This window comes from Lepisma saccharinum, chromosome 8 (assembly GCF_977018435.1).
Source record: "Lepisma saccharinum chromosome 8, izLepSacc3.1, whole genome shotgun sequence".
In the NCBI taxonomy this organism is placed as follows: domain Eukaryota; kingdom Metazoa; phylum Arthropoda; class Insecta; order Zygentoma; family Lepismatidae; genus Lepisma; species Lepisma saccharinum.
In genome coordinates, this window is record NC_139236.1 from 79150370 (window position 1) to 79173541 (window position 23172).

Genomic DNA, 23172 nt, shown 5'->3' on the forward strand with positions numbered 1-23172 from the left:
GAGAAGCACGGCATGGGCTTCCCCGATGGTGAAGTGGGAGCGTCATTGCCTTGCAATCAAGGTGTCCTGGGTTTAACCCGTAGGTCTAGTCCTGATTAGCTGTACTGTGCATAAAGTGGACTTAAAACACCAACTCCATCAATCAATCAACAAGAAGCAGGGTGATGAGAGTGAGTGAAACACCCTATATATTAGGGATGGGACAGGTAAATTGGAACCCATCCATTCACCTAAGTTAAACTAATTACTGTTGTTAATAATAAATTAAAATATGTTAACGAACAAATTACAATAATAAAACAAAGAATAACCGAAATTATAATGAATTTGAAAATATTTGTTTCACATGGGTAGCATCAAGACAGTGACATCTAGTGAGAAAGGATAAAAATAACACAACAATCAAAAGACCTGACAACTTCGAGATCATATGTCTTGTGACATAAATTATACAACCATCTTAGATCCGATTCAATATTATGTATGTCATTGTTCTTGTTCTTTCATTCAACTCCATTGCACTTGACATGATTGAGAAGTTTGTGAAATGTCGCCACTGTTTAGTAAAGATGAATGTGCTGCTTTTTATATTAAACAGTGAATAAAATATATTTTTTACAGCACAAGGTGTAATACATTGTCTTCGTCATATTGTAAACAGTTTTAAAATGCTACTTTGATCAAATATTGGTCAATCTGTTAGAATATTGTTACCAGGGTATAGGCTCTATTGTAATTTTGATTTTGTTAAAGAAACTGATAGAAGCAATTAAGTATTAAAAGAAGTATCGAACATTTGAATACAAAATAAGATTTCAACCTTGTAGAGTCCAAACTGATGTGTTCCCTTATATAAATTTCACTGCAGCACAGCACCCGTTACACCTTATGTTTGTTTAATCCACAGGTTTTGAAGATTATAGGCCTCATCTTCTGCTGGGTATTGTTGTTAGATCACGTCGAAAGACCACAGAAATATACCAACCTCGTCCTACTGAAGTTTCACGTGCTAAGAAAAATGTAAAAGCAGGTATGTGACTATTTTGTAAAACCACATTATATGTAGTTATACAACTTTCTGATCCTAACTTCAGAGCCTGCACAAGAAACTTCAGATGAACACACACACTTTTAGAGTTTGTTTGTATTGTTATATTGCATTCTGTTTCACAAATCTTACATACATAGCAAATGGAAGGATGGATGGTCGGAAGAGCAAATGAGAAGGAAATAGGGAACATATCCCAGACACTGGAAAAGTTCAAATTTTTACAGCATCATCATCATTATTTGTAGATAGAGATGGGAGAAATGGAAGTGAGTGTTCAAGCTGAAACTTTGTTCACTCACCAGGCTTGTTAGTCAAAAATTGAAAGCAGTATGGTGTGGTGTCAGGGGTGGGTGTGGGGGGTCAATTTGAGAATTGATTGATTTAGTTTATTTTACTTTATATTTCTGCCACATGAAGGACACTCCCAAAACACACCCATACCGGGATTTGGCATGATAGCAAATTGTGCTAACCACTCTGGCATGGAGGGCACTGTGGGGTTTGGTTGGGAAAGTTACAGAGTGGCCTTATTGAGGCCAGGAGGGTGTGATTGCACTTATGATATATAAATGGGAGTTTGTAACAAACTATAATTTTCTGAAAACAATTTTTAAATTGTTAATATGTATTAGTTTAAAAAATCATCAGGCACAACCCTAGTTTCTAGCTAGGTTAGGAATTAATTGTAATAGTAGTAGTACAGTGGAATCAAATGTAAAAATCCACATTTTTCCACATTACACATTCATTATTAATGGTCGCAACACAGCAAAATGTTATAAGTGTTTGAGTGAAAATCAAAGTTCCACTGTAATTGAAGGGTGTCTGCCAACTTGCAATTCCTGGAAGTGTGTAAATTCTTGTCACCCGGAGTGAATTCTGCATGAATTTTCTTCACCGATGTGAATGAAAAATTCAGGGACATGGTGATGTCACCTAAAACAGAAAAACCTTGCATGCAAAGGCTTGCTTGTTTTTTGTTATCAAACAAGAACTGAGTATGTGTTATTCGGAGATTGTCTTTTGTAACAAAAAGATTAACTATGTTATAATAAATCAAATTTAGATATGTAGGAAAATGTGATAAATATTCCAGGGATTTTTTTTTTAATCTCATGGTATTTATTATTTGCAACACGTATTCTAAAATTGGAGAACAAAATTGTGTGACCTTCAAACATGTGGAGCCACAGTGGTCTATTTGGTTTGGCATCTGACATGCGACGTGAGAGCTGCAGGTTCGATTCCCAGGATGGTTGATCTACGGTCTTAAATTGTTCAGGCCTTGTCCCCACATAAAGTGGGTCTGGGATTGTAAAGGTGGCCGGAGCATGGTGCTGATATCATCACATCTCCAAAATGGTCGAGATCAAAGAATGTGTGGGGCCCTAACCCCCCACATATGACTCATGGCATTTGCAAACTGCACGGCGAACTTTAACTTTTTTTACCTTTGGAACATGTAAGATATGGTCTCTAATATATATAAGTTGTAAATTCTGAGTTTATGGTCCATTAAATTATGAAAATAACTTGTTTTTTCTTTCAGAAACCGTTGTGCCTCCCGATAGAAGTTACACTCCACCCCTTCCTTCAGAAGATGATGCAGCTGCTATTCCCATTGTACCTGATTCTCAAAGTTTTACTCCCCCACATCCACCACCCCCAGATGATGAAGGGTCCTACACCCCACCTCTGATGGATACCGTTTCTGAGCCTCTCGTGTCGTCTCTAGAAGCTGCTCAGGGAAAGAGAAAGCGGCATCCCAAGGCAAGCAACAAAAATGCAAGGAAAATGAGGTTGAGTGAAGATTTGACGTCTGGTAGCAATTCCCTAGATGGAGATTCACCATACAGTCCAGGCGACAGTGTCATTGACGAAAGTACAGCAGACTTGCAAAAGGAAGTGGAGGAATTGGATAGGAAGATAGAAGAAGAACGGCAGCAACTGGAAAGCTTGAAAGCCAAAACCGGGTCTGGGACAAGCAGCTTAAAGAGTTCCGTTGCAAACGTGAATTCGGTTCCCAGTGATGAAAATGAAGCTTACAGTCCGTCTGGTTCGTTCACGCCCCCACAAGACGAGGATGGTTCTGGAATTAATCTTCCACAAAACTTGCAGGAGATGCTGGCCAAAATTCGAAAGCAGGATGATAAGACTCTTAACTTAAAGTGTGACCCGATCGTTCAGAATTACGGTGGCGAGGTTGCTGAACCAGAGGTGCAAGAAGAAGTGAAAGAGAAAGCTGTCGTGGAGAAAATTTCAAATCCGACAGCATCAATGTCGAAAGTGGGGATTAAAGATCCACGTCAAAGGGACCCACGACGGGCTCCGGATCAGAAAGGTTTGAGCAATCTTTCAGACTCGGAGCTGATAGCGAAAGCTGCGGAAATGGAGAATATGGAACAGGTGGATATGGTCGTCGGCTGCGATACTCCACCTACGCCTCCGTTCAATGCACAGTATCCACCGCCTCAAATCGATTGCTCACAACCTCCGCCTCCTGTGCAACATAAAACCAACATATCAATGGAACAGCCACCGCCACCAGGTTTGGAGCCTGAAGGATATCAGGTAACTCAGTACCCTTCGTACCCTGCTGAGGATGTGACCCAAGGAACCGAGTCGCAGAATGTGACTAAGTATCCGTCGTACCCAGCGGAGGAACCTAGTTATCCACCGCCGTACCCACCATACCCTCCCCCAGAAGTTGCTGCTGCCAAACCACCGGTTCCGCCGCTGCCGTCAGGTTCGGCAATGCCACCGCCGATCGCCATGGTACCTCCAGCAGGCTATCATGCTGCCATCGTTCCTACCCCATACGGACCACCGCCAATACCTGCTCCGTATGCCATGGGGGCTCCGTACCCTGCACCGGCAGCCCCCATGCCGATGACAGTTCAGCCTCCCCCTCCACCTTTCGTAAATTATAACTTCGATCCGAGAACTCGGAGCTACGACACTCGGCAAGATGAAAGGGGAAGCTACAAACGGAAGTATCATGACGACGAAGGACCAAGGGATGACTCCTATCGTCTGCGTTCAAGACCCGACTCAGGGTGGCAGTCCAGAAAGAATAGTGACAGAAGATTTTGGAACAAGGACCATTCCGACAGTGGCAGTTCTAGTGGTAATCGTGGATTCAAGGGAAGACCGAACCGTGGATATTATCGTGGTGGACGTTCGTATCATGATCGGGAAAAGTGGGACGATAGAAGACAGTGGAATCGTGACGAAGGATCACAGGATAAAAAGTCATATTACGCAGGTGATAAACGAAGATCTAGCAGTTATGAAGAAAACAGGGATGCATAGATGTTGTCAGTGATCTCAAAAGAAAAAAAACTCTTGTACATAAAAACAATATGTTTTGTAGAAATATTGTGTTGTGTGTGTTGTAATTATAAATAATTTTCAGCTACGAAATCTTTGGTTATAAACATCTCACAATATGTGTTAATAAAGCACATTGCTGCTTGTACCAAAAGGCATATGTTTCCATAAGAGTGGTTAGGTTCATGTTTGTTCACCTGATTTGTCTAGTCCCATCATAAATTTTGAGCTTGAATATTCTCTTTTCAGTTTACTCAATGTCTGGGTATTTTATTGAGAGTAAAGAAATCAGTCTCAAAATGTTTACACTCGTACACTCCTTCTATTTTAGCTTCTCGCATTTACTTCAGACCTAATGGGTATGGTAGTGATATCTTGTGAATAGTCAATCATTTTAAGTACAAATGAAACACCTTTCATTTGGGCATTATAACGTAGGTTTCTTTGTGAGCAATTTCTCTCTTGAAACATTTTATTACCTTCAGGCTGCCAATATGTGAAGTAAATTTAGTGTACTACTAAGTATTGTTCTCATGATCTGAAAAGTATAAAGTACTGTGTGATTTCTGTCATTGTTATCATCAAGTAATCCACATTTGCACATATGTAAATTTAAAAGACATTATTGTGTAAAGATTGTGTTGCTTCTCTGACCTTATGAATGCAAATGTTATCCATGACAGTTGTTTTTCTCTTTAATTGGACAAACTAATAAGTTGGTTTCTTTTGAAAATCTTGTACAGCTGTGTATAAATGTACAGTTCATTTACACAAAGAGGAAAGTGTTTATTTCTTTCCTGTGGTGTAAGACCATCAAACCTTCGGAAAGGAAATTTAAAAAAAAAAACATGTTGGAAATTGGAGGTGGGTGAAGTGAAGGCACTTTTACAGCAGGTGCACATTTTCAAGTGAATTTTACGTTTGAATTCAAGTTTGAATGGTGTGGAATTTATTTTGTTTGTGTGCCATGTTTATCATTGCTTCTCTCTTTTTTTTTAAGTGTGTACATTTTTAATAAAAGAGTAAAAATATTGTAGGGAAATGTTGTGCCAACGTTTCAGATGTAAAAAAATATATATTATTTTAGCAATTTTTTTTATAAATCATTGCATAGAGAAAGTAAATTACAAAAGCTTATTTTATAAAATGATAGTGCATTAGTTCTTTGAAGGGTTACCATTACTGTGTGTCTGTGCCAGGGGGGTGGGTGGGATATTTAAACAGTGGAATCTCGATTTTTATATTTTCCCGCATTACACATTCACAGAACACAATGTTATAAAAATTTTCCCAGATTTTACCCTTTTCTGCCTTTTACATTTCATTCACCGTGGCTCCCTGAAAAAAATATTAAATCGAATTCCACTGTAGTGACTCCTGAACTATTCCATGAAAACTGAATTCAAAATAAAAGTACAAGTGCTCAATCATTTGAAAAGAAAATGCATTACAGCATCTTTTACACCAAATGAATTATAGTGCACTTTGTATTGGCATTGACTGTTTATATGTAAACATCGGAGATAAATAAATTTGAGTTAGTATGTGTGCATGTTGAAAACATAAATTAAAATGGATTAATACAAACATAATTGATTTAAGAGAATGTATGAGTATTTTTTTAATGAAATGTGCCACTAATAAAAATAAACTTTCATGCAGACTGTATGAATAGCAATCGATTGAATGTGAGGTCATTTTTACATGTAAGTTTCTATGATATGTAAATAGTGTGTAAACAATCATCACCACATAATGTAAATACTTGTATCATTTTCATATATTTTTTTTCGTACAGAAATACAGAAATTGATTTAATGTGTAACTAGTTCTATTACATTTACTGTTACTTGTTCCCTAGACTTTTCTATTGTATCTCCATGCAAAGTTTGACTTTGTTTCATTAGAAAATTGTTATGAATGTTCATTACAGTTGTCAGATTAGTACTAAGAACTTAAAATTTGTTTGGCATTTTTACATTTCTTGACAAGAAAACATTTAGTTTTTCTTATGATCAGACATAAATTGCACTGGTTTGTCATTTTGCTGTACGTCATATTTCTCATTACCTTTGTACATATTGCTACAGAAAAAAAGGTAAGAGGTGACAAAAAATGTTTTGTTCAGTTTTTGAGAATGAATTACAACTACTGCATTCAATAAAACTGTATTATTGTTAATTGCTGATTAGTAGTTGATCCTACTTGGTCCATGACACATGGAAAAAAAATTGAAATCAGATATTGTTAATCTATTTCTAGGAAAATAACCTGAGGATTTAGCCTGTGATAAAAGGCTAATTTATGTGAAAACAATCCCCATTTCAAATTTTGTCCTTGTAACTACCATCACTCTTTGACTGCTGAAATGAAGTTGTTGAAAGCCTCTTGTACTAGAATGGAAAATGTTTGCAAAGTATGAAACCAGAATACATGTATGAGCATTGATGTTGCAAACTGGTGCCACTTTGTAACTAGCGTTATGCAGCTAACTTGCATACGATACATTTTACTACTTTTGGAAAATATAAATATGCCATTGCTTTTTTACATTATGTACAAGGTCTGTTTAAAAAAGTGAATTACTTCCCTAGTAGGACCACTAAGTGGAATTCTGTAAGTTTACTTTTCAGTTTGTGTAATTTGCATGTAGTTATGTTCTGTGCTCCTGGTGATTTTCTACACTTACTAAAATGAAGGGTGTGAAATTTTGTTTCAAATTAGGAAAACTTCTTTAAGGCGAGGAGGGACAATTTCCCCTAGGTCTTTCTCGCTGGGGTAGCTGCTGATCACTGTTGCCAACTTCGCTCTTTTGGAGCCAGATCTGGCTCTTTCGTGCACTCGTTTGACTGAACTGTGGCACCCGCCCTCTGCCCAATATGATGCCACCACTGGCTCCGGCCCATAAATACCAATTTTTGCCATGAGTGTACATTTTGCACGTGACGTGATATTCGTATAGCTATATGCTGCATCACCCACCTCTTCTTTCCGTCCCATGTATTTTTATATATAGCGCTGTGGCTAAGATGAAGATGACAATTTTGTTATCCGGGAACCCTTTATTTTCGATTTTATATTAACATCATTGGATTATTGAGATGGGTTATGTCGCCATATCTAGGTGGTGAAAACAGAATAAATTGCCATCACTTTAAAGCTAACGGTAATAGCAGCACCCCCACCCCTCTGAGAACTAAAATTGCCCTAGTAGGCACTTTATGCAGCCTTCGTTAATCTAGCTCCTTGAAAGTCCTCTTTAGCTATATTAATGGTGAAATTTAGCTCATCAGGTTTGGCAACACTGCCAGGATGGCCGTAGGAGGCAAGGAGAAATGCACTAGGCTTATGGGACCATTATTTTATTGGTTCTCTCGGGAATATCAAACATCCGATGACGTAGAAAAGTACATGGACGGAAAAGAACACGTTGAACTATGTCATAGTAGTAGGAAAAGTTGAAACTCCCATTTGATGAGCCGTAACTTCAAGTTGAAGTTGATGTCCCATAAGGAATACATGGGATTCGGTAAATACTAATTCATCATATTTTTCAAAAATCGTATAAGGCTTAATAATCAACTTAGGAAACCGCTTCCACTTGCCACATGGGGAGAAATTCATACTCTTCATTTCTGGCGGAGATCTTTTTAGCAGCATTGCTCATTCCGACGATATTGGAATAAATGCATGTCTGGTGCATAATTGTCCCTCTTCGCCTTAAAAATGCTTTAAATGTAACAAGCACACGGTGAGGAATATATGATCCACGTTTAGAAAGTTTGAACTGAAAAATTTTTGGCTGTGGCAGCACACACCAACAGATGGATGGCCAAATTATTGATCATCATATGTAATGTGTGTGTGTGCACAATGTTTCAGAAGTTTGGCATCGCAACTACTGTTCATATTATTCCTGTGTTCTGTGTAATGATTAGCACCAGATATTCCAATTTTTATCTTATTTTGGTTTATTTGTAGTTGTTCATTCACCCTTTGTTGATCAGCAGGGGTCTAGTTTGTATGTCGTCTTACCGCCATGCAGATCAAGGGTCTGTGATCTGTCTGAATTTTTCCAGCCTTGCACCCACATAAAGTGCCCCAGATCTGTGAGTACCTGGGGATAACCCTAGGTGTTAAAGGTGGTTGGAGTGTGGTGCCGATCACATCACCTCCAAAATGGCGGAGATCAAGAATATGTGGGCCCCACCCTCACATCCTCTAAATGCGCCTTCATGGCATGGAGCTATACACACAGGGAACTTTACCTTTATTACTGAAATGCAACATCTTATGTAATATTTACAAGTCAGATTTAATGTAGGGCCAGTAGTGGTGGTCATTACACAAGTACAAAGGAAGTTGGGTCATTCCACATCAAATCAACGCAAAAAAACTAAGATTTTGACACCCACCAACTCCGATTTCGGAGTTTTCTTTTAAGTTTGAAAGAAACCCCCTAATTTTTTTTCACTCTACCTCAAAGAGTTTTCATTTTACAGCACTTTGAAATGTCATCAAATCAGTGTTGTCTGTCACTCTTGAGACTCGACACAAGATACCCTTGCTTACATTTTATTTCTTTTCTCCTTGAACAATCATCAGATCTCTTTGAAATTTTACACAAAGTTCAATGAAATAATGAGGATTTCAGAAAAAAATACATCAGCACTCAAAAAATTTTACAAATGCCTATAAAAAGACTAATAATGGATTTGTAGCCTAATTTTTGTGGTGGGAAAACTAGGTTACGAAAATCTGAATTTTCATCATGTGGGTATGATGGAACCAAAAACTTTTGATGTTTAAAATCATTGCAAAAACATGCTCTTTCTCTACAAAAAATATTTTTTTGTTTTTTTATTTCTTCTAACGAAAAGTTTACGCTTTTTGGAAATTGCCTAAAATTTCAGGGTCAATCCGCACCAAATGGTCCAGCACTGGTCGCTCGACCATTTTTAAAATGTTTGATTTGTCATTGTAACCCCTGTACAAGGGTAGTTCAAAATAGACATTATTTTTCTAAAACCAGACTTCGTTTGAAAATGGCGGCCATTTTTGCAACATTTTTGGCCTATACAGACAGTTGCAAAAATTATGATAACTCAGCTAAGAAAAATTATAGATATCTGGGGTAAAAAACATTGTTTTCAGTACATTTCAGGCTACATTTTATGTTTCATACTTTTTTTCTCAAAATTTGGGCCCCAAATATATGTCTGGTTAGAAAGTTTTTCCCAATGGCATAGTGGTTACGTCGACGTTTTGTAATCAAGGGGTCCCTGGTTCGATACCCAGTGGAGGCACATACTGGTTTGGATCCCACTTTAATAAACTGTAGGTCCAGTCTCGATTAGCCTTCCATGCATAAAGTTGACTTAAAACTGAAATCAAACCAATATCTGGTTGGGAACCTAATAAAATTTTATATTTACTGCCTAAAGAGGTACCTTTTAAAAATTTCGAGATTGATATTACATGATAACAAAGTTTCAACAGTGGGAAGTTTGGCAAAAACAGACACATTTACGTTATTAGTTACAATTATAATTATTTACTATTAATGAACTATCATGCAATTACAATTATTATATTAGTAGCTATTATCAAAGAAAAGGTGTGTACGGCTGTGTGTCAAATATTTTCTGCTGAAACTTTGGATGTACATGTTTCCTCTAACAAAAATTACAGCTCTGATATTTCATTGCTTAACTACTAAAAAATATCCTATACATTGATTTCCCTTCAAAATTGAATATCGGTCAATTTTGACCCTAAATTTCAGCCATTTGTGTTAGATGTGGTGAAAAAAGATATGGAACATAAAATGTAGCCTGAAATGTACTGAAAATGTTTTTTACTCCAGATATCTAGAATTTTTCTTAGCTGAGTTACCATAATTTTTGCAACTGTCTGTATAGGCCAAAAATGTTGCAAGTCATGAAACAAAAATGGTCGCCATTTTCAAAGGAAGTCTGGTTTTAGAAAAATAATGCCTATTTTGAACTACCCTTGTACAGGGGTTACAATGACATCAAAAATTTTAAAAATGGTCGAGCGACCAGTGCTGGACCATTTGGTGCAGATTGACCCTGACATTTTAGGCAATTTCCAAAAAAACAAAAATTTTATTTTTTGTAGAGAAAGAGCATGTTTTTGCAATGATTTTCAACATCAAAAGTTTTTGGTTCCATCATACCCACATGATGATAATTCTGATTTTCGTAACCTAGTTTTCCCACCACAAAAATTAGGCTACAAATCCATTATTAGTCTTTTTATAGGCATTTGTAAAATTTTTGAGTGCTGATGTATTTTTTCTGAAATTCTCATTATTTCATTGAACTTTGTGTAAAATTTCAGAGAGATCTGATCATTGGTTTAGGAGAAAAGAAATAAAATGTAAGCAAGGGTATCTTGTGTCGAGGGTCTCAAGAGTGACAGACAACACTGATTTGATGACATTTCAAAGTGCTGTAAAATGAAAACCCTTTGAGAGAGTGAAAAAAAATTTAGGGGGTTTCTTTCAACCATAAAGGAAAGGTGTATACCAAATTTCATCTAAATCGGAGTTGGTGGTTGTCATGACCTCGTTGAAATGGCGTGGAATGACCCAGTTGCTAAATTGTGTTTGGTCCAATATGTTATCCTTCCACAACAGAAATTGCTCAACAGTTTGTGATTCAAGTGGCAAAGTTTTACAGTAAATGATTGAGTTTAAGTCCACTTTATGCACAAAAAGGCTAATCGGAACTGAACTTGCAGTTTGAAGTGGGATCCGAACCACTGTGTGATGTGCCTCCACCGGGTATTGAACATGGGACCTCTTGATTACAAGGTGACAATATTACCCCTATGCCATCATGAAGGCCCCTTTTCATGGTACAGGTTAGTACGTTTAACATTATCAGCCTACATCCCCAGATGAGATTACTCAGTGTAGAAAGACAATGCTGCACAATTTCTGTTCACAATAACTATTAACATCAGTCAACATTGCAAGCTCGGACAAAAGACGATATACTCTGCCCCAGCTATCTCTGGAGGAAGGCCATGCATAGCGGCAGAGAAGGTGGAGAAATTGTGAGTGGGCAGAGCGAAACAGTACATGATGCTGTGAAGGCTGCTAACTGCAGTCACCCCCCCCCCCCCACTCACACAATTCCGTTCCCCCTCACGTGTTCATTGGTGGAGCAGTCTCGCGTCACTAGTTGCACAGACACTTGTTTTTGTTTGCCTGCTCCAGAGATAAACGAAAGAGTATAGATCAGAAAGGTACAATTGCTTTTGGTAACAAGATTCACAGAGATTATAACTGACATTACCACTGATGTGACTTTATGATTTCATGATAAGGACTGTGAGTAAACATCCCAATGTTATACAAAAAAACAACAGAAAACTCAACATTCAGAATAAAATTGTACATAACTCCTTCTGTAAACAACATTTTATTGGAAAGATTTTTTTTTTTTTTTGGAAAAAGTAAAACAAAAACTACCAATCTGCAATTCACTCTTTAATTCTACCCAGGAGGCTTCGGAATAAATCGGTTCTTGCTTCCAACACATCACCAGATTCACTTGGCACTTCCGTTCTAGTTTTCTTCTTAACCACTTCTCTATCTTTATGCTGCATATCAGTGTTCTCATTTCTACCACCACTTTCTCCACCCTTCTTCCTTTTCTTTCGCTTCAGCTTTTCATTAAACTCCACATTTTGAGTAAAAAAGTTAGTTTCCCTCTTAGCCTGAGCGATTTCTGCTCTCAGTCTTTGCTTGTACACAGCTCGCTCATAAGTTAGCCTTTCATTCAAATGAACCCATTTGAACCTGAAATGGAAAGAAAACCAATCTTACTGTCAACAAGGTTTCATAAATATAAAACTCTCAATGAACGAGTTCAATTTTTTGGGCACATCGACACGTATGGCAATTTCGCACCCCAAAGTGTATGAGGAAAAATTCTCTTATTCTAAACTCCTTAGGATTGAATTTAAAAAGGGATGTAAAGGGCCGCTTGAAAAAGGTTGTAAAGGGACATGCACTAGAAAGGTAAGGAGATGCTAAACCTGTCCTCAAAAACAGTTAAGAGGCTTGCTCTCCTCAAAAAATTAAATACATTTCTTAAAATCCTATGATCTCCAACATGAATGATAAACAATTGTTAAGATTAAACGTTTGTCTGAGGAAAGTAAAATCTACACATTTGATAAGAATATGACAAACACTTAAAATAACATTACAGACACAGCAAACATTGGAATGTCCAGGCATTGAAGCAAGTAAGCAAGTGACCATGAGTGTGACAGCTTTGTCCAAGAGTTAAAATGACCTTGATGGAAATGGGACAACAAGGAATGCCATGCACTCCTGTTACCTCATTCCATTTTTCTTGCCAAGCGGCAAGAAGGGTGCAACACTCGCAATTCCCAGTTGTAGGTACCGGTTGGCAGAAGGCGAATGAGAACATCAACAGACTTGGTGGTGGCATCAGCTGCTTAGTTTCTCTTTATGCTCATGTGACTAGGGATCCTGCCGAAGTGGACTTCAGCACTGAGAAGTGTACCATTTCACTGCATCTAAATCTTAAGACCACACAACCTTTGGCCATTTTAATTGGCATACCTTGTTTATTTCCTGGCTTTTATGTTTACTGTTTTTGTTTGTGTTATTGAATATACATTGAAGAATGTTCATTATATGCAATAGAAAGACCTACATCCTACCTTTTAGATGAAGCAAGTTTCAGCAAAATCAGAATACTGGTCATTGAGATATAGTCATTTACAATTTTTCAATCTAATTTCAATTTGGTCATTTTATCTTTATACAGGGTACAGCAATAAATTGGGCAATTTTGCAACACTGGATATAGCTAGTTGTTGCATCAGAGGTAACACGAACATCCGAACCAAGTGTCTCAGGAATAATAATACTAATAATGTTTAAATTAATATTATATTATTACAAGAGTTGGTGAAAAGACTATAAGAATAGATATATAACAGCGCATATTCATTATGTAGCTTACCTGTAGTTAAGATCGGAATATTTTACATAAAAACAAGTGCCCTGGCAATGAAATTAATGTCAAATAGATGAATAATTGAATACTTATCGAATAACAAAAATGATGTTAAATGTAGTTGGAGAAAAGTAAGTTTGATTAAAATTTTATGCATATTATTTTGAGTAGTAGTGTACATAAATCATCATTGTAATGTCACTCAAAGCCTTATGATCCCAATATAATCCTTGCCTTCTAAAAAGTTCCGAGGAAATTAATAACTGTCGCTTATGCAACAAATGCTAATATTCTCATTACTTAATTTTAGTACTTTGTAAGTCTTTGGGGGGGGAGGGGTCTGGACCCCTGGACCCCCTTAAATACGTCCTTCGTGGGCCTTCAAACCCCTTTCATCCCAATATAATCCTTGTCGACAATAAGTTCAGAGAAAATTATACAACAAATGCTAAACGAGTATATTTTCATTATTTAATTTGCATACTTAAGTTACTTAAGTCTTTCGGGTGGGGGGGGGGGTGGACCCCAAATACGTTCTTTCCGTAAGTTCAAAAGAAATTAAACAACAAATGCTAAACGAGTATATTTTCATTATTTAATTTTCATACTTAATAAGTCTTTTGGGTGGTGGGGAGTTCTGGACCCCCCCTTATTACGTCCTTGATTCCAAGGTATCTATCTACACCTGAAGCTAAATCTATTTCTGGTTTCCAATAGCTTCCAGAAATATCTAGGATATACCAACAAAATAAACCTATTGCTCGGACACAGAATAAGACTGAAAAGATTTATACACAGCATTCCCTGACATTCGCTACTAGACTCGGCAGCAAGCAGCCCAGCATCAGCACTTGTCTTTCCCGGTGAACGGGTCTGCGACAGTCGCTTATATTAAACCTCGTAAAAACGTTTAGAGTAACAGGGTCAGTTCTGAATAAAAGTGGAAATAAAAATGGGGAAATAAAGTATACAAAGACAATCTGCACACCATCCATGAGTTAAAAGAGAGTATTGTACGAAAAAATTACAGTAGACGAACTTGTACGTGTAAATGCCAGGAATGTGTTGCAGCAGAGGAACATCATTTTCAACACCTTATGTAGTCAAGGTTAGTACACAATATGAAAACTGTAATTTTAATAGCCAACTCTAGTGACTGTCGCTGAACCGTTCATCGGGAAAGACAAGGGCTAATGCCGGACAGCTTGTCGCCGAGTCTCATAGCGAATGTCGGGGAATGCTCTGTAGATCTAAAATATGTCTTTAGTTGGCGAATAGCACTGAATGACCTTTCGGCTGTGGCTGTCATCACTGGCACAGTGCAGAGGACCATCATGCATTTGGCAACTTCAGGCAGAAGCTCCTGGAGGGTGCTGTCTTCCAAAAGAAACTTCCTTATGTCACGGATGGTGGTTAGAACCACTTTCTTCTGTTTGGCGATATCACCAAGCATGGACATGTGTAAGGAGAGCCTATTGGCATCCACATCTTGGCGAAAGAATTATCGCGTTTGCTGAAAGTTCATTGTGCAACTGTTCACAGCTGAGATGCGTTCTTTCTCTACGGCTGTTACTTTTTGTACTCCTGTAGATTCATGTCCTTGTTTAACACATGATTTTGCTGTGTCACAGATGTCAGTGTATATTGATTTATAATAATATTTTGGAGTGTAGAACTTGTGAGTTATGACAGCATCAGGATTTTCAAGTGTCTTAGGGACGTGACGTTGCCGGGGCAATTCTGCCTCATCAACGAGGCTGGGTTTGCCCTCTGTGCCTTTGTGTCAGAACTGTTCTAAACCCATTCGCTTTTCTTGAAAGATGTCAGTCAAGTATTTTAGTTTTGATTCCCCTTCTGTAGCACCAATGCGTGGAAACTGAATCTTACAGTTTACCTCTTCTATTGGACCCATCACATGGCAGTAGAGGGAGAGAAAGAAAAATGTCTTAAAGTGAAGTATTGTGTCCAGGTATCCAGCACATTTTGATGCTGTGTCAGTAGAATCTTCTTCAGACAATTTCTCAAAAAAATTTAGAAGGTTGTCAATAGTTCATTAAGATCTGTTGCATACTGGAGGCTCTCAACTTCCACCGACGAGGGCAAAGTGGTCGCAGTCCAGTATGGCCAGCCTTCTCATTCACATCAAAAATATTCCTAAATATTTTGCATTCTTTTAGGGGATTCCCAAACAGTCTTTAACAAGTCGTTGGCTAAATTCATTATGTCTCCGATTAATATATGTATAACAGTAAATAATAATTATATACTTAGTATATAGTAATAAGTCACGTTTTGCTGTCTCCGGTCATAGTCCCCCAAAGTTGATAGTCTAGAACATTTCAAATGTGTATTTAAAGTTAAGTTCGTGGCACAATTCAGAGTAAACTTTACAAGAGAAGCAAAATTATTTTGGAGGCTCTGCCCCCCACATCATTAACATTGGGGGGCTCGAGCCCCCCCCAAGCCCCATGGAGTTGGCGCCTATGATCTTGGCTCAGAAAGGAACATCACACACTATGACGTTCTAAATTCTGAAAAAAATTAGGATTGTTTAAGATTTCCTTGTACACCATTCGAGCGAATCTTCATGCAGTTTGCATTCACTGTTACCTAGAAATTTGAGATATTTTCATGGGACCGTAATCTTATTTCCTATCACAGATATCTATACAACAGCAAAAAAACATAAGGAAATCTAAACACAGAATTTGGATATCATAGTGGTTTCTGAAAAGGACAGAAATTTTTGAACACGTCATTGCCACCACAGGCCAAAAGTTCCAACATGAATCCATAGTTGGGACTGTTTCATTTTGACAATAAATTCCATAATTTATGATTCTAGTGAAAAAGCTATACAGAGAGAATTTTCATCAGGCTCAAGAGAGTGAGTGATAGCCCGAAATTTCACATGTTAGCTGTGTTTCCAGGAATTCAACAATTTGTACCTGCCATTATTGCAGTCGATACTAAAAATTTTCCTCATTCAGTGTCAAAATACTCAAAGTTTTGGAATTACGGAGGGGAGATTAACCTTTCGGTCAGCATCTTGTCAATGTCAAATAGTCATAACTCAGTTACTGTTGCAGTTAGAGATGTGATTTGTGGCTCACTGGAAATTTTTGAAACAACCTTTAAAATGATAATTAACACACATGTTGGATTGTCAAGGTCAACGACCTCGAATATCTAAAAAAAAAAAAAAAGTATGAAAAAATTTGGAGGCTCAGGTTGAAAATGGCTTTTTTCTGTAGCACTTTGGCATGGAATGGGCTTGTATATTTTATAATTTTTTAACATGAATCTAAAAAATCAACATTTCTTTCAAAATATGTGAAAAACTTGAAAATGTCCTTTAAGAAAAATACAACTTACTTTGGTAATTTTAGTGAAGACAAGATTATGAAAAACACTGGTACTTGTTCTTTTTTGCATTAAAAATGCACACACATGAAATTCTTCAAATTAGCTAAGAACAGTTTGCAAATCACAATAAATATTATAGAAAACTTAGAATACACAGTGACAGTGCAATTCGATGCTCTGCCCACATATAACCCAAAGACTTGACATGCATTGGCCTTCAAAGGCTTGTTGTGTCAAAGGAATAGGTTTTAGAATAGAATAGAAAAAAAGGAACTAGTGGTGGACTTCTGTGCAAGTGTGTGTGTGTGTGTGTGTGTGTGTGTGTGTGTGTGAAAAATACATGCAATTATCACAAAGTTAATACACATGGGAGTACAATGGTAAGGCTTCACATTCTCTTAGATTTGTGTCACAGTGGAGATGGTGTGATTAGCACCAAGCTCCGGATCCTTTTAGTCACAAACTCATTGACGAACTCCTGTTCACATAAAGTGGCACATTTTATAAGCTTGGACAGTTGAACAGAGGTGTAGAACAATATTTTAAATATTGAATTTCAAAAAGCAAATTCTTTAGATAATAAATAAATGCAACAAACCTTGGTAAATATTTAATGTTCCATATGTAGTCATAAAATTTACTCCTCTTTTGAGTTTCTATTTTGGCATTGTTAAGCATACTAGCAACGGTTTTGGCAACCTTTTTACTTTTGAACTCAACCCAGCCTTCTGTAAAATGCATGGCAGGCTTCTTTTTCTTTGTCACACCACCTGAAATATGTTTAAAAAACAATGTTTTTTTTTATTTGAGAAAGGACCAAAATACACAGCTGTTCACTGTTTCAATAACCTTCCAAACAACACAGTCAGCTACCTCATATAAAAAGCACGTGAAAAATACCTATTAATCATTGTTTTTATTCTGTTAAAGAGTACCTGACAATAAATTGCTAATTGTCATATCTTGAATGAACTCCTAGGACATGTATATGTATTTTTTTTTAATTTTATCTATCATGTTTGTGTAAATGTATGTAAACATACCTTGTAACTAACATCATCAAAAACAAGGAGAACTCCAAGAATCCTTAATCAAACCAATTATGATGTAATCATTGTATTTGAATGCTATGTATAATATCCTCACACACGTATATGCTTGTACCGGTACCAGTTAGATATAGTGAAAACACATTTAACTCGTTATGCATAGCGGAACATTTTTCAACTTGGGATTATTTTTTTGTCACTGAAAAAAGCGTAATTTTTCTCATGTTGCCAATTTGCTTTCGTTACACACAATAGGGCGGTCAAATTTTGACTCAACGTTGTCTATAGTCAGCTGATATGCAGTGTTTCCAAACTTATGAACCGAAAAATGCCGCACAAACTATCCACAAAAGGTTTTTAAGCTAAAATTGATCCACAAACCATTCACGGAAGGTTGGGTTAGGTTCAGTTAGGTTAGGCAAACATAGAAAATTAAATTGGGGGAAAAAAAACGCTCACACGTCATCTTGTAAAACTACCGCGTGGTTGCTACACTAACACTTATTAACCGAAAAATGATGGTTTTTAGGCTAACATTGATCCACAAACCATTCACAGAAGGTTAGGTTAAGCAAACATAGAAAATTAAATTGGAAAAAACCTGCTCACACGTCATCTTATAAAACTACTGCGTGGTTGCTACACTGACAGAGAGGTTACATATTCGAACGCACGGAACATTTGATTCACATAGTCGGCGGTAATGGTGGCACGAGCTATCGTGCAACGGAGATACATTAATGTCGAAAATGACATTATTTACCGGCCGAAAAAAACACTATTCCCAGCTTCTAGAAGTCCACAGGAACTCAATTCCGTAACTACTTTCCAGTCATTTCTCCTGTAAATTTGAAGAAACCTGTTTTCACTATATATAACTGTTACCCTTGTACCTACTTAAAAATAATTCTTAACTGTAATCTAATGTACTGACATGTTCCATGCCGTCTGTGGAAAACAGCCACTGTACAATGAAATAAATCATATCATATGTTAAATCATAGGAGCATCCCCCAGCTGACAATTTCTACTTGAAGTGCTGCTTCCAACACCTCACCACGTGCAATACTGGTCTCAAACATTACACCTCCCTTCAAGCAAGTACTCTGTGACCGAGACAACAGCAAATCCAGAAGAGATGTTCACGAAGGCTAGTTTTCAATTCATTATTTCTCTGGTAAATGATACTCAATGAAGCTTTTAACTGTGCTAATTAGATTTTCCAAGCTTCACGCATACTTCCACAACAGTTTCTAGTAATCTAGATTCATAATGCTCCTATAAAACCATTTCGAAAACTATTATACATACGGAACCCTAATTATTATTGAAAATTACAGAGGATCTCTCCCTTGTACTTTAAATTGTGCGTGTTCATAAACAAACATTGTTGCATATTTCGGTTTTGTGCATAACTTAAACAACCCAGTTTTTATATGCATGTGTTATATATTTTTACAATAAATTATATATGTAATAAAACTTACTTTCTGGTTGCAAGAACACTCTTCCAACTTCTCCAAATTTTCCCATCAATTCCCTCATTTTAGTTACATTCATGAAGGGAGGAATGGTTGCTACATAGATTATTCCCGGTTTCTTCTTTTTTGAATGTTTCTTCTGTGTTGTGTCTTCCATCTCATTCATCGCTTCATCTCCAGAACTTGGGTTTTTCATTTTGATCATGGGCCGCGGGCTTCGAAATTTCACCCGAACCAAAAATGAAAAGCTGGTCTCACTTATAGCACAACACTTGAGCAATCTTGTGTTCTGACATCACGGAAAAATGCTTTTTGATTTCAGGCTAAATGCCTACGTTGTTTGGTTAGGCTAGCTATGCTTGGTTCTCTTAGCCTAAATAATATTTTTTTTATTGTATTTATGCTAATGGAACCAAACATAACCTCGTACGCATTTCTCATCTACGTCAGAACACAAGGTAGCAAAACTTGGCAAAACTGTTGTGCGAAGAGGAAGACCCATCAAAAAAGCAGACGAAATGTGTCAGAGAAAGAAAGACAACAGTGGGCGCCTCCAGGATCGCTCAACATGGTAGCAAATGTTGACCTACTACGTCACACAGTTTTATGGCCTTTCCTGGATGCAGAGTTGAGAAGTAGCGACGTTCCAGCCGATAACAATCGAAAATCGCATTGCGTTGCCTTGTGGCGTCTGCAGCGAAAATGGCAGGACGTATTGGGCTGTTGAATACAGTGCCACTATTCATGGATTATGAATGGATGATGACATATATATATCGGATGCTATTTTCCCAATGAACGTGTGTGGTTAATCTCGAAGTAAAGCATGAGTAGATCTAGATCTGTGACTAGAGATACAATTGGGGGGAAATTTGATATTCCTGATTTGAGAACTTCGGTTAGCTACAACAGATTCTCTGTGGTTACAATTTTCTTTCTCCGACCAAAATAATACGTAATGGCCATGGAGGAGTGACACTGAGTGTAGAAAGGTTGTGGCCAATTTTATTTAAGGATATATAAGTATGTTTAAATTAAAGATTATTTTCGTATAGGAGCGCAAGTTCGACACAATACTCTGCTTTTTTTGTGTGCGTGTGACCTTATTGGTTGTAAACCTTTGTTAAAACACTTATAACATACGCTACACTATAAGTGAAACAAAGATTAATTTCGAGAATGTGCTTTGAAATAAGATCATTATTCCTTAAATAGTTTCATACCATTGTTAATAGGCCCCCGTGGTGGGCATTAATGTTTGTGAGTGTCCTTTCATCAATTTCATCATATCATCACTCATTCCCATCTTTGCAAATTAACCAAAACTGGCACGAAAGCAAAGTAAAATAAAACAAATCAATCAATCTGCCATTGTTAATAGGACAATAATAAATATGATTTAAGAACAGTAATTTTGTTTTTTATCGTCGCTTTCCTGCCACTTTTGGCTAATCGCGAAGATGAGGACGGGTGATGATATGATGAAATTGATGAAAGGACACTCACAAAGAACGCCCAGGCTGGGATTGAAACCTGTGACCCTGGCGTGGTAGCCACGGAGGTCGGCTTACGAACAGAAATGTTAAACAGTGAGTATAAGTTGCAAAATGTGTGCAAAATTGTATAACGATGTTGTGTCCATAAGAAATCACGTTGTTTTCACGCAATAATGTTTGATATAGTTTAAATTATGAATTACTGATTATGCTTTCGTAGCTGCAAAAGAAAATGTAAATTAAAGCAATATAAATAAACAGGTACGAACTGGCGTTCATACATGAATATGCCACAATATGTTTAGTTGTCTTGGTGATTAACTTTGCATGATCATCGTTTAAGTTATTGTAATACCACCCTCCTTCCAATGGATTTTCAAATTTCACACTTCCTAAACGATGCATTTTTTGATATCACGCTTCCTTAAAAAGTATATATTTCACATAGGAAATAGCCTCGATACTTGTTGCCAATTTTTCTTGCAAAAAGAAGCTGGACACGTACTCGACATTCACAAATAACATCCCGGAGTTTAAAACATCGCGCTACGACGCCAGGGGTCCGATTCGAATCCCGGCCTGGGCATGCTGTTCCTTGTGAGTGTTCCTTCACCATATCATCACTCATCCTCATCTTCGCGATTAGCCAAAAGTGGCAAAAATTCAGAGTAAAATGAATTAAATCAATCAAATAACATCCATGTTTATACCGGAACTCGAATCTTGAACTTAGGTAGCGACATAAAAGGTGCCCCCGACTTCAAGCTGGACACGTGTTTGCAAGAGCATGCTCACCCGTTTTGCCAAAAAAAAACTTAATGTTCATTACTTGGGTTCATTACTTTTTTTAACTGCGTTATTCGGTTGGAATTTTTTTTAAATATACGTCAGGTGAAGCCAGTGCATAATTATCCGTTGACAGATGACTCATTCTCCGAGAATATAGTGGCGAAATAGTTATTACCATTTAAATCTATCGGATGCGCGACCTAGAGGTGCACTTGGGTTACATAATCAAACTTGCAAGTATATACTTTTCACTCCACGCATCTTGTTCCGCCGCGCCATGTTGCAAAGCAGACTACCACAGACTTGCAGACGACAGTTGACCGCAGGCAGCGAGAGAATTTTATGTTGAGTGAAGCCGCGGTCGCTCCTTCTCAACAACCAGGTAGCAAGCGCCTCCAGGGTTCTTGCTACTCAACAATGTTGGGTTGCTGAGTGATCCTGGAGGCGCCCAGTGTTGCCAACAAGACAACAACTAGTCCTTGTTTCTTCAACGATTCGCTAGAACTCCACGTGTTACATCATAACTAACTAACTCTCTAGCCTTCTTAAACTAAACCCGAAAGTTCATGGCTGCAGCAACACAGGCCTTCCATCTGTCCCTATCCTGAGCAAGATCTATATATGTGTTACATCATGATTAACTAAAATATTCTGTATGGTTGATAAATGTTTTGAAATCGTATTTATTGATGAAAGGTAAAAGTTTGCACATGTAAAATTTTAAATTGACATTTTGATTCTGGTTGTGGCAACTCTGCGATGTGGCCTGTTATCATGCTGTTATGCTTCAATCACTTCAATGGTGGTGGCGGTTAGGAGCTCGTATTTTATTTAATAAATTACTCTATGGTGCCATAAATTGATGATGAGGTAGGTAGGTTATTGTATTTGGTATGAATTTACAATCAGGGTTTCGGAGCGGAGCGGATCAACGCTCCGGAGCGAGATTCTAAGAAATGGTTCGCTCCGCTCCGGAGCGGAGCAGCGGGAATCGAAAATTTTCTCGCTCCGCTCCGGAGCGAGCGAAATTTTAGAAAATGGTTCACTCCGCTCCGGATCGGAGCAGAGGAAGCTGGAAAGTTTCTCGCTCAGCTCCGGAGCGAGGAGCTGTATTCTAAGAACTTTCCCACTCCTTGGGCGCCTCTCCACCTCATGCGCCCCATGTCTTCCAAGTAGTTCGTATAATATTATTCTGGTACGACTACAATTCAATACTACATTTTAGTAAAGTTATTAATCAGGAAAAAATGTTGGCATAAGCACTGAAGTGAATCAAACATTCGTTGTTGACACAATGAACATTAGCCTAATAAAGAAATACGTAATTTGATACTTACAGAAACATCGAAGTAATTAACATCGTTTGTTAATTAATTGACAATGCCCGAAAACAACACAAAGACGAAAGACACCACTCACAAAACTCGCACTGCACAGTCCCTCTCGCCAACCGTTGTTTACTTTTTTTACACGTGAAGCATCCTCATTGCCCCCTCCCGTAGCAGCATCGGCGCTTCCCCAATAGCCAATATACCTTCGGAACCTTACACTGCAAGAAGTCCAGTTATACTACTGTTGCCATCT

General features: G+C 37.6%; 2 protein-coding genes across 5 annotated transcripts in view; one reads left to right on the forward strand and one right to left on the reverse strand.

The window, feature by feature from the left end:
* The window catches only part of pps (protein partner of snf), a 110170-nt gene extending 103438 nt beyond the window's left edge, over positions 1-6732 (forward strand). For all 4 annotated transcript variants that reach the window (XM_083127034.1, XM_083127038.1, XM_083127037.1 and 1 more), the window contains 2 exons: positions 908-1030; positions 2601-6732. In XM_083127034.1, the coding sequence (XP_082983160.1) occupies positions 908-1030; positions 2601-4363 (1886 nt within the window). In that variant the 3' untranslated portion in view covers positions 4364-6732. The remainder of the gene's footprint in view (positions 1-907; positions 1031-2600) is intronic.
* A 4938-nt stretch (positions 6733-11670) lies between these two features.
* Positions 11671-19684, reverse strand: LOC145991567 (uncharacterized). Its single transcript, XM_083127609.1, has 3 exons — positions 19310-19684; positions 17372-17543; positions 11671-12212 (listed from the first exon to the last, which is right to left on the reverse strand). Exons 1-3 carry the CDS (start codon positions 19506-19508, stop codon positions 11894-11896), a joined length of 690 nt encoding a protein of 229 aa, XP_082983735.1. The 5' UTR covers positions 19509-19684; the 3' UTR covers positions 11671-11893.
* Positions 19685-23172: the final 3488 nt, after the last annotated feature.